The sequence below is a fragment of the Trichoderma aggressivum genome (assembly GCF_033847375.1).
Source record: "Trichoderma aggressivum f. europaeum strain CBS 100526 chromosome Unknown scaffold_034, whole genome shotgun sequence".
Classification (NCBI taxonomy): Eukaryota; Fungi; Ascomycota; class Sordariomycetes; order Hypocreales; family Hypocreaceae; genus Trichoderma; species Trichoderma aggressivum.
In genome coordinates, this window is record NW_026946400.1 from 27621 (window position 1) to 38769 (window position 11149).

General features: G+C 52.6%; 3 protein-coding genes across 3 annotated transcripts; all 3 read right to left on the reverse strand.

Annotated features, from left to right (window-relative positions):
* Window positions 1–109: 109 nt before the first annotated feature.
* On the reverse strand, window positions 110–2213 carry Triagg1_7561 (uncharacterized protein; the record flags this gene model as incomplete). Its single annotated transcript, XM_062902310.1, has 6 exons — window positions 110–673; window positions 745–950; window positions 1012–1157; window positions 1212–1273; window positions 1345–1412; window positions 1472–2213. 6 exons carry the CDS (start codon window positions 2211–2213, stop codon window positions 110–112), a joined length of 1788 nt encoding a protein of 595 aa, XP_062753386.1.
* Window positions 2214–4810: 2597 nt separating this feature from the next.
* On the reverse strand, window positions 4811–6199 carry Triagg1_7562 (uncharacterized protein; the record flags this gene model as incomplete). The annotated part of the gene is made up of 5 exons (XM_062902311.1): window positions 4811–5255; window positions 5327–5496; window positions 5548–5615; window positions 5674–5907; window positions 5974–6199. The coding sequence occupies 5 exons, from the start codon at window positions 6197–6199 to the stop codon at window positions 4811–4813; spliced, it is 1143 nt and encodes a 380-aa protein (XP_062753387.1).
* A 1875-nt stretch (window positions 6200–8074) lies between these two features.
* Window positions 8075–10677, reverse strand: Triagg1_7563 (uncharacterized protein; the record flags this gene model as incomplete). The annotated part of the gene is made up of 6 exons (XM_062902312.1): window positions 8075–8421; window positions 8501–8543; window positions 8670–9539; window positions 9596–9621; window positions 9742–10383; window positions 10461–10677. The coding sequence occupies 6 exons, from the start codon at window positions 10675–10677 to the stop codon at window positions 8075–8077; spliced, it is 2145 nt and encodes a 714-aa protein (XP_062753388.1).
* Window positions 10678–11149: the final 472 nt, after the last annotated feature.

Consider the following 11149-nt stretch of genomic DNA (forward strand, 5'->3'; position numbering starts at 1 on the left):
TTTGTTTTACCAATCGAGAATCATGTCTTTGGTCATATTAAAAAGTTGTTATAAAAGCCCCCTTCTCTTTCCCCTCCAGCAATTTAAAAAAAAAAAAAAAAGGGTCATCTTAGTTGGGAGCACCATCGGTAATCTTTCCATAAGGCTCCTTGTCGTACTCTCCATGGCAGGCATGGTCGTAGCTCGCCTTGTCCGACATGCCCTCTTGTATCTTGACAAAGGTGTCGAACTCGCACCAGCCATCTTTACGGCTGGCGTCGCATTCGGGGAAACTCAGACCCAGAGGAACTGTTCGCTGGTTGAGAATGAAGTGAACGTATTTCTGCTCTTCGCCGCGGAGGTAGCCGTCGCGGTTGGGCGAGAGGGGCTTCGGAGTCTTGATAATCTCAATGTCGAGACGGGCGCCAAAGGGGGTGATGTGTGCGACGGTGAAGTTGTGGGCTCCGGGGTATCGATCAGCCGGAAGTTCCTCCGCGAATTGACGGAGGCCGAATGCAGTGAGGATGGAAACGATGTTGGTGTCGTGGGAAAAGTCAAAGTAGAGGCTCTGGTTGAGGGGGAAAGTCTCCGTGTTGTTATCCAGGGTGACGTTGATTTGCGAGCCAGAGTAGCCGAGGGTATGGTTTTTCAGTCGAGCGAGGACTTCCTGTTGATATCCAATGCCAATTGCTCTCTGCATCAAGGAAAAAAAGCATTAGTGCTTCCAACGTCAATTTGTGCGGAGATGGGAGGCTCAATACGTACCCCGGTAGGACTGTGGAAGGCATTGCCTCCTGAGAACCACACGTCGATTGAATAGCCAAAACCTTGCCATTCTTCATAGGTGAATAAGTCGCAAAACATGCTGAAGCCGTATGCTACTGTCTCGTAAGGACACAACGTTTGGGCGTCGTATACGTCGTTAATGGTCCACTCGAATCCATCCGTCAACGCGTTGAAACGATCAAGAGCTGCCTGACATTAGCTGTCTTGATACCCCTTGAAACTAGGTGGGACTAGGCGAATACATACCATCTTGAAGGTAGGTGTTGATCCATTGCTGCTTGGCCTCGTTTGCCGATATTTTGGTGTAAGAATTGGGGCAATTGAGGGAGCCTGCTAAAGAGTTGTTGAAGCCTCCAGCCTCGATGATGACTTCGATAGTTGCGTTGTTCGTCCTGAGCTTTGTAAGACATGGCCCGCAATGAAAGTGGCTCATATGAAGTGCTCACCATTCCAACCCAAAAAAGCCAGCCATCCAGTTCTCAGCCGACTTAAGCATACGATCTTGTGTCTATATCAAGTTGTCAGTACGCAATGAAATCGACTTCAAGTACTGCTTGTTTGTCAAGCTGTGAGCCTTACCGTTGTTCGAACAATAATCTTGCTGTTTGGATTATACAGACTGCCATACATGTAGCTATGAAGAACTCCTATGCAAATGTCAGCTCTATCCAGGGCAATCCGCATGGCATACTGCCGCTATGCTTACCCGAGTTGTACAGCTCTTCACGACCCTTGGGTACTAGAATCTCCGACCCAAGATGGTACTCCCAACCCTTGAGAAAGCCCAACGGCCCCTTGGGGTTAAAGTCGCTAGAGGCATTGGCAATGCGCTGGGCGAAGCTGACAACGCCGACCCCAGAAGTAGGATAGCGGGCGCCGTGACGGGACAACATCTGGACCTGGACGATCTCTGCTCCCGCGGGAAGCGGGTACTCATTGACTCCAAACCCAGGGGAGGGAAAGTAGGGAGACAAGTAGCCCATCATCTTGAAAATAGTGTCGTTGCCGGGCCTCATACCCTTGACGGGGATGGCCGTCTGCAGCGGCTCATTGGGCACAAAGGTCGCGGTGGGATCAAAGGTCCTTGTCTGTGCTAAAAAGGCGGCATTGCCGGTGGCTGTTGGCCCGGCCCACAGCTCCGGCGATGTCTGGAAGTACTGCGGCACCTTGCTAGGAGCCGGACAGGAGCCGGGGCCGTGACCGGGGAAGAAGTAGGGCAGAGATAGGTACAGGTTGGCCGCTAGCAGGACGACGAGGGCGATGACGAGAGCGAGGATGGTGGTGCGGTAACGGCGGTCTGCGCGCGACCGGCGCGGCGGCAGGTAGGCCGAGGTCGACACGCCCTCCTCCTCCTCGTTGGCATCGTGTGCGTCGTCGTCTTGGTGGACTGGCCGGTAGTCTGAGGCGTCGGCGCGGCCAGGCTTGCTGATTGGCTTGGAGGTCGACATGGCTCGTGATCGATCTCGATTCCGGACTTGGGGTTGGTACATAAACGAGAGAAGAGACCCGCGTCGCAAGGCGCTGTGAGAATTGGCCAATCAGCACGAGGAGAAGAGCAGAGAGAAGAAGAAGAGAGAGAGGAGGCAAGATGAAAGGATCGGATCACGAGACGCCGGGTCTCAGCCCGTGACGTGCGGCTGATGCATGGACTTGGAGGATGAACCTGGGCTCGAACGTACTCGTACGGGCGCTGCTCGTACTGGCAATGCCGGGACCCTCAAAGGCCTCGCCCCGGCCCCTTGTCTCAAATCAATCCGACGGCACGGTACGATGCGATGCGATGCGATGCGATGCGAGGCGAGGCGAATGTGATGTGATGGGCGATGCGATGCGATGCGATGCGATGCGACGCTGTTGGTCCGAGTAATGGCACGTCCCCTCTGCCGGAGCCGATTGACGCGTCAGAGCCTTGGGGCGAGCTGCAAAGAGTGCCAGGCAGTGGCCGTCAGAATGAGGTTGGATGCCGTCACGATAGTGCATGTAGGGATGAAGCTGAAGACATGCTGCTTGCTAGGTGAGACAACAAGACTCCACACGTAAGCAGGGGGTAGCTAGGAAATCACAGTTCAGCGTTGTACAGTGTTCGACTCTCCTACTTGGACACTGTACCGGCATTGCGGCCCCGTGGCTTAGCGCCCCCGGCATGGGTTCAGCGGGTGCTCAAGTGCCGTGGTTGGGTCACGGGGAAGCCATCCGCCGTTTCGGGTCGGTAGCGGCACTGTGCAAATTGGCGCCCAAGCAGCTTGACTACAAAGAGTGAGCTGTGTGATGAGAGCTATGGATATAGTAGCTTCCTACGGTCGTGGTCGATGCCGGATGTCATTCCAGCTCGTATCGAAACTTTCGCTTGGCATCGTACCTTTGACTCGCCGTCGTCTCATCTTATCTTGCCGTTGTTTTCGCATACACTTTACGTCAACTCTAACCCCCGAAAACCTCGACGCTACAACTCTATTCCCTACTTGTTTATATAACTTATCGCATACTAGGTGGAATTACACATTGATGGCTTACACAAACAAGATACTAGTAGCAGTATACATGTATGCACCCCATCTCACATCTCGCATCTCAATCAGACAAATCGTGACATGATATGACATACTCGTACACGCATCAAAGCCTCTTCCGATCCCACATCCCCCCGCCATCCCTAGATCTCTCTTTCCTCCCCGTCCAGGCGCGTGTCTTATCACCGCCACCCTGCCAGGGATCGAGACTTGGGCATTCACGCCAATCTGTCACAAAACCTAGCAGGGGGGAGAACAAACTTACAATGTTTCCCGCCCCAACCTGCGGGCCTGTCACGAAAAAAGGAAAACACAAAACACGGGATATTTCCACTCTAGCATTGGAACTACCGGAGCGGCTTACATGCAAGGGAGACAAGAGGGGAAAAAAAAGATGAATTACAACGTCTAACAAAGCGTTAATAAAAAAACGCGGGATGAAAAAAAAAGTGAAACAAAAAAAGACGCCTGTGTAACATGGTTAAACGCCGCGACCGACGCCGTCAAAAATCTCCTTCCTATAGCGCCAGCCCCCCCCCCCCCCCCCCCTACAAATCACAGGATGTCAACCCAGGGCTTTTCTTTTTTCCCCGAGAACCTGCCAGGTATAGTAGTCATGTTTTCTCTTTTTTCTTTCGCAAATCACCCCCTTCATTCTTTCTCAGCTCCCCCGTCTCTGCTTCTTCCGGTAAATAAGCCGCCGGCCGGTCTCATTGCCCCCCTGCCGCCCAAGACATGCAAAAACGGTGAGATATCCATGTCTTTTCTTTTCTTTTTTTTCTGCCACTCTCCCTGCTTCTCTCTTTTCTCTCTCTCTCTCTCTCTCTCTCTCTCTCTCTCTTTCTAGTCCGGCTACTGCGTCTAGCCCACCCTTGCTGTGTGTCAAAAGCTGCAGTTCCTTGTCTTGCAAGCGGCTGAATCACTCCCCGAGTCTCGTGACTCGTCCGTGTCTCGGCATCCCGGTCAGGTGGGCTCCGCTTTCGACTTCCCATCATGAGCTCCGGATGCTTTTCAAACGCCCATTTTGCCAGCCTCGTCGGATTGGGCATTGAGTGCGCAGGCTAATGCCCAATGTGTCAAATGGCTGCGTTGGGCCCTGTAACTAGAGCTGTGAAGCAGTCGAGGCTTACATGCGGTTCCTCGTTTACACGGGCCTGTGTGGCCTGTGGTGAGTGATCAAGACAGCGACCAGGTGCCTGAGCAGAAACGAATCAAGTGCTAGAATATGTAAATTTGGTCCAATCTGACTACCTAGTTTCTAGTCTATGCCGTGCCATTGCCGAACTTTTGCGGATGTGATCCGAACATGTTTATCTATGTAACAATCAAGCAAGCCGAAGGAGTTTTTTGGCCCACAACTCCAAAACCTGGTCTATAGTTTTTTTTTTTTTGCTTCTTTTGTTTTTTTTCTCAAGACGCCGATGCCAATGCAATGCCCTCTCACCAATACTTCCATTAGTGGCATTTCGCTCCAAACCCAAGCGTCGACCCTGTCAAGTAGCTTGCGAGATTATTTGAGTTGCTGGCCGACCACCCTAGTTGGGCTGGGATCGCAGAGGAAAGTAGCCAGAGGGCATGGGCTCGAGATGCCACACACGGGTTCCCGCCTGACCAAAAGCCTTGTCCCACTCGCTCTGCAGATCGAGGGGGATGCTCCATCCCATCTCGTCGTCGCGGAGTCTCATGCGCACAAGGTGTCTGCGCTGGCTGGGCTCCGAGCCGTTGACAAATCCAGCACGGCGATGGAGGATCGCCAGGTTGTTGATGAAGTGCATGTCACCTGGCTGGGTGGTGAACTCGAACTTGGTCGCCTCGGCAATGTCCTGGATGGCATCCAAGGCCTCAACCTGGCTAGCAGTGAGCGCGGGCAAATGGGCTGGTCGAGCGTGGCTCGCGCTTCCCATCAGGGCAGCCCTGCCAAAGTTGGTAATGAGACGGCCATCTTGGTAGAAGAAGACAGGTCGGCATTGGAACTTGGGCCTAGGGGATGAGACACGACTACGTTAGCCCTTGCGCCATGCAATCACATCATCAGAGTCCAAGACACTTACAGAGCAAAAGGCCAGTCAGATCGAGCCAGGGTGCGGATGAGGTCGGGTCGAGTAGCAGCGAGCACGTTGTAAACTGTGTAGGTCGAGGCGATGATGCACTTGCCACCGGACTGGGCCGCGTTTCTCGTGAGCCAGCTGATGATGTCTCCAGCTTCCTCGTTGTGAAACGTCTACTCGCGTCAGTCGCCAAGTGATTGAGGGGTATGCTGCAGCAGACTTACGATGGGAGAAGTGGAGTGGCGATGGTGCTCGGCCTTTTCCTTGGAAGAGTTGTCGGCAATGATGTGAACTGGAAACACTGGTGTTAGCCTCTCTCATGGCTCGGCTCGGGGCTTCTACGTTCTTACCCAGCATGTTGCCCTTCTTGTCCTGACGACCGAGGCGATTGGCAATGTGAGCCTGGACCCCCAGGTATATGGTGGTCATGTCCTCTACGGAGAACTGCTTGGGGTCGAGTCCTCGGAGAACAGCAAACCCTTTACCTTGGTAAATGTCCTGGCGCATGCCCTTGAGCACGTTGGGACCAACAGTGGGAAGCGGGAAGTTGTCAGGAGTGACGAGGTCGCCGTCGAGTTCGAGAGCTGCACACCGTTGCAATTAGTAAAGCTGGATGAATGGGGAGCTACTGCCAATGGTAGCTGGCTCACCTTTGAAGTGCTTGAGAGCAGCGTCAATCTCTCCAAGCTCCTCGGCATCCAGGTGGTGAATGAAGTCAGGCTGCTGTTCAAACTGCTGACCAGTCCATGCCATAGGCGAGGCCAGCACGGCAGGAAAGCCACTGGGCAGAGTCGACATCTCTGCGAGGGGAGAAAGCAGCTTGAGCTCCTGGTGAGGAGCAGCAAGCTCCGAGTTGGCAACAACGGTACCGGCCATTGCGAATGAGGACAGGTGATATGTTGGCTGTTGGAAGAGAGGAGGACAGAGGATTGAAGTTGGATTGGAGTGCAGACGGCAAAGAATGGCAAAACGAATGTGTTGTGCTTTGAGAGAGAAGTTTCAAGTTTGGGAGAAGAGAAGAGGAGGGAAATATATATATATATAAGTTTTGGAATTGTCAAACAACGGTGTGGACTCGGTTAATGTTGGACTTGATGGTTTTGGAAAGCACGATAGCGACAGATGCCCTCCATTTATATGTCATGTCGAGGCAGACCGCCTCTCTGGCAAATAAATTGGAAATGTCTCATCCAGGCAAGAGCACTGAAACCATCCTGGGTTCAAACTGCACCCAGCCATTGACTAGGTAGGCAAGCCGCGAAGAAAGAAGCAAAGAGAAACAGCAAATAGCAACCAAGGCCCTTGCCTGGTCATTTGGATCCGGGCCGCGGACTCGTTCCGGCGGCGGGACAAGAGGCCCGGCAGCACAAAACCGGCGCTTCGGCTTGCTGCCGTATTTCCACGGCCCGTATCCGTCACCGCACTACCTGCTCCAGCAATGATTGTCCTTGCATTGGCCCATCTCGCCTTTGCACTAGATTGCCTCCCAAATGTGTCCCAAATGTGAGCTTCCGGCTGAGACACATTGGTCTTGGTAGCGTAGGGGATGTTATCATAAGACACCAGCGAGCATAGTGTGATCGAGGGTCTCCCCCCTAGGCGTTGAGCAGGGTAAGATTCATAACCTTGGTAGACCCTTTGGTACAGGATCAGATAGTACCTCTAGTCTTCATGTGCTGAAAAACTGTCGTCTCTTTTCTCTGCCACTTACTAGGTAGTACTTGGCTTTGCTTGGCTTTGCTTTTTTCCTCTCCTAGGCAAGTTTGCGTAACCCCTGTCTTTCCTTCTTTCCTTTTTTTTTTTTTCCTGCTGAAGCTTGTCCCTCAGCCCCGGATCCACAGCAATCCACCAAGAAAAAGTAAAAAACAAGACCATGAAAAAGAAAAGAAACCCTAAGAAACAAAAAAAAAAAAAGAGAGAAGTAAGCCAAAACAAGGCCCTCTCTCCCTTCTCTCGTCGCTCAGAACAAGCGGTCAAGTAATTGCAGCAGATATCCGGGGGAGATGCCGCTACCCTCTCGTGTATACATGTACACTCCCGCTATCTTGGCGTAGACGGGTGTATACATGCTCAGGGTCCCGTGTGAGGAGCTGCGACAGGACGGGCGGACGGACTCTTCTTTGCTTCAGTGCCTCGATGTTTGCTACTCGGGCAAAGCGATACTGCTAGCGGGAGGCCATGGCCTTTATAGGACCTTTGAATGCGCCGCCGACTTCATGATTGTCATGATTGCTTCGCGTGGGATTGTATCAAGCACGCTAATCTGTACGAATCGGGCAATGGTGAATCGGTCATCGCCGGAGAAAAGAGACAACAAACTTGATGCCTGGCAGCGTGCTTCTTTTATCCATTACTCGTGCCTCGTATGCTCAGCATCCATCGTGTACGTGACATATCATACCGGTAACAATGTCTTGTGTCCTCCTCCCCCAGCCACCCATGACCCCGTAGACCTGCGAAACATCTAGCGTACCACCTAGGTACCATCTTGGGTAGTTTGCATGCCCCTGGATGGTAGCTACCATACCTGTACCACCTCATCTCGGAACAAGGCATCTTGATGGACACTTGCCAGAGCCAATCTCCGCCTCAGGGCGCTGCGTCCTGCAGTCCGCCCCCTTCATCCAAACTAAACGCGTAGTGCCGAGACCTCACCGCTTCAACAACCTCAAGGCATTACTGGGTGACTTTGCGGCAAGAAAAGAAAGCAACAAGAGGAAGAAAATTAAAGAGCAAAACAAAAGCAAAATGCTACAAGACGGAGGTCCTTGGTTGCCATTTCTCCTCAAACAACTGGCTGACGAAGAAGTAGTCTTCCTCGTACGCCTTTTTGGCGCGGATATCCTCCCACTCTTCCTCTGTACAAGAAGGGGTTGACCCCTGTATTAGCGCCAGTCCGGGAATCCGGTTAGCTGGGGAGTGTGGTGGTATCGGGGACTCACTGTGCCGTTGAATGTGTGCCCTGGTCGCACGAACAAACTTGATCTTATCCTCATCTAGATGCGCTAACGTCCGAAGATCTTGATCCTCGCACTCTTCCGAGAAGGGCACGATGCCCTTGTTACAGTAGTGAAAGTGGGCCAGGATAATATTGGCTCCTGTATTGCCGTCGCCATTAGATGCCAAAGGTCAGCCACTATGTCAGCGTTCAACGGCGGGAGGAGGGGCCGGTCTCACCCAGATGATACTCTTGGACTTTTTCTTGTCGAGCGTAACGGCGCTGCAAGGGCAATCTCGTCAGCATTTTGGTACTACTACGTGCCAAGGAGGGACGAGGGGGATGAGCCCCGCGCTCTTAACATGGCTGCTGGCCACCGACGTTACCCTATGCATGGGGTAAACTCACCTTCATGCCATGCTTGCGAGCATACGCAGCATCGTGCTTTGTAATAAGCGCGACGTTGTGAAGCAGAATGAAAGTCACCAAGTAAGTCACCAGCCAGCTAGATGGCTTATTCTTGAGCATTACTTTTTGGAGGTTGTCCAACAGCTCATGTCTAAGTTTGGACTGCATGTGCTGGATCAATATCATGTCCATCTGTGCGCCCAGCACCGGGGGCAGTGGAATCTTTCCAGGGTTTGGATTGGTTTGGTCAAGAATATCGGTCGACATGCCTAGTCTCTCATTCCCGGCGATAAACGCCGACGTAGTTGACAAGCGGACGGCTATCCACAGCCGAAGCGTCCAGTTGAGTAATTCAAACGACTCCGCCGCGATGTTTGGGTCTTTCCACATGTGCCAAGCTTGGAGGTACGTCTTGTACAAGAGACTATCCGTGTCACCAAGGAAGTTCTTGAAAATGTCGGTCATGGAGTCTCGGATAAATCTCGTGTACGCTGATTTGCCGGCTTCCAGGTCCACCAGCGCGTATGGCGGGATGGTGACCGACTTCTTGGTGCCTTGGTAATCCCATGTCCGCTCTAGTTTGTCTCCCTCCTGTGGAACGAATTTGCGCACCGGCAGTAAGAGAAACGAGTTTGAGAAGTAAACAGATATCTGAATGACTTTGACTTCACGCGAGGCCCAAAGCTGGATGGGTTCCGAGTTGTTCTTGTTCCATCTTTGGGACCACTCGTAACCTGGGACTGCGCCTGGCTTATAGAGCATCATGTCGGTGATCTTGTACCGGAGGCACGGTAGCCTTGCTGCCTTTGTATTCTCTACCTTTTTACACGTCAGGCAGACGCCGCCTGGAAGATCCGAGTTGAACTCGCACTGCAAGGAAAGTGTTGCGTTAGCCTACGTAGATCATGCCAAGTGCTGTTGTGTACCACAAGACGGGGTACGTCGCCTCTCGCTATCAGGATGATGCCACTTACGCGTATGCGTTGCATTCTGCACCTTATGCATGAGCCCATCTTCCTTGTTTGGGCCGTTTGCTCTCGAAGGCTTTGGTCTCTGAATGGACCACGCTTACCATTACGTTGGGTGGGCTGTAGGTTGTCGGGAATTGTATCTTGTGTCTGGCCAACTGTGTTGCTCTCATCTTCACGCAGTACCGGCTGAGGTAGATTCTGCGCCGCAGGAGTGTTATAACAGTTGTGTATCTCTGGGGACGTGGGCTCAATGACCACCAAAGGAGGTTGGACTAGCGGTACAAGGGGGGCTGGACCGTACGGCAGCAGTGAAGTATTCGCATCCATAGGATTCTCATCAATGAGCGGCATGGACATTGCCATCGGTGCCGTGACTATTGGATAATTGTATAAGTCCGTAGAAGCCAGCTGGTTAGAGTACTCGTGGCCAGTCTGGTTTACCAGATAAGGATCATCGTCCGTGTTTGCAATGGACGGTGGCTCCTGCAGGGTAGGTTGCAACACAGGCTGGAGCAGCGGCTGCAATGAGGCTTCCCCAAGGACGGGGTAGCCATCGAGTGGCAAGACATCCAAGTTCAAGTGCTGATCTTGCACCGGCGCATGTTGAGGAAACCCATCAGAGTCTGAGACAAGGTGCTGCACAGAGTGAATCGCTTGGGCTGGCACAGGTTGTGCCACTTCCATCGTATACTGCTGCGGAGGCTCGTATACCACGGCCGCCGGATCGGGAAGAAGCTGGTATCCTTTGGGCCAAAGTCATTAGCCCTCACCTTGGTACTAGAGAGGAGCCGCAAAGCGGTGGGAAAGGGAGCCTGCATACCGGTAGGATGCTGCCACGCGAAGTTACAGCAGGCAAGCATGGTCTCTGCCATGCATGTCAACGGGGAGCTCAGGGATTGAACGTCAGGCATGGCGGGTGCCCATCGCGGTATAATTGATGTTGCATCATGACCCTGCTGGTCATCATGAGGACCTGCTACAGGTACCTTTTCCTGATAGTCAACGGCAGATGACGATGGCTCGTCGACAGAAGGCATCGGGTAAAAACCTTCCAGTCGTCTGCGTTTGTGTGAATGTGCTGGAGAGTTGGAGGGACAGGCAGGGGGGAAATCAGGCGAATAGCCAGATGTATAGCCTAATGTATATCCAGTTGAATACTCAGAGTAACCATAGGGATAGTCGAGGGCTGCCGTCGCTTGTCCTACCAAGAGTTGCGTCTCATCAAGAGGCAATTGTGAAAACTCCGTATTCACGGCAGGAGCTGGAGGTACCAGAGGTACTAGAGGCTCTGGAGGCACTGATACATCAAATGTGCCCAGTGACCGGACACGCTTTCGACGGGGAGCCTATGTGATGATTAACTTGACCGTACTTTGGGAGTTGGGGGGGAAATGGAGAGGAAAATGGATTGATGTCGTACGGGGAAGGATATAAACAGGAATCAACAGGAAAGAGACGGCATAAGTGGTGAAGGCATTATGAAAAGAAACTCAAACAATAGGTGACAGG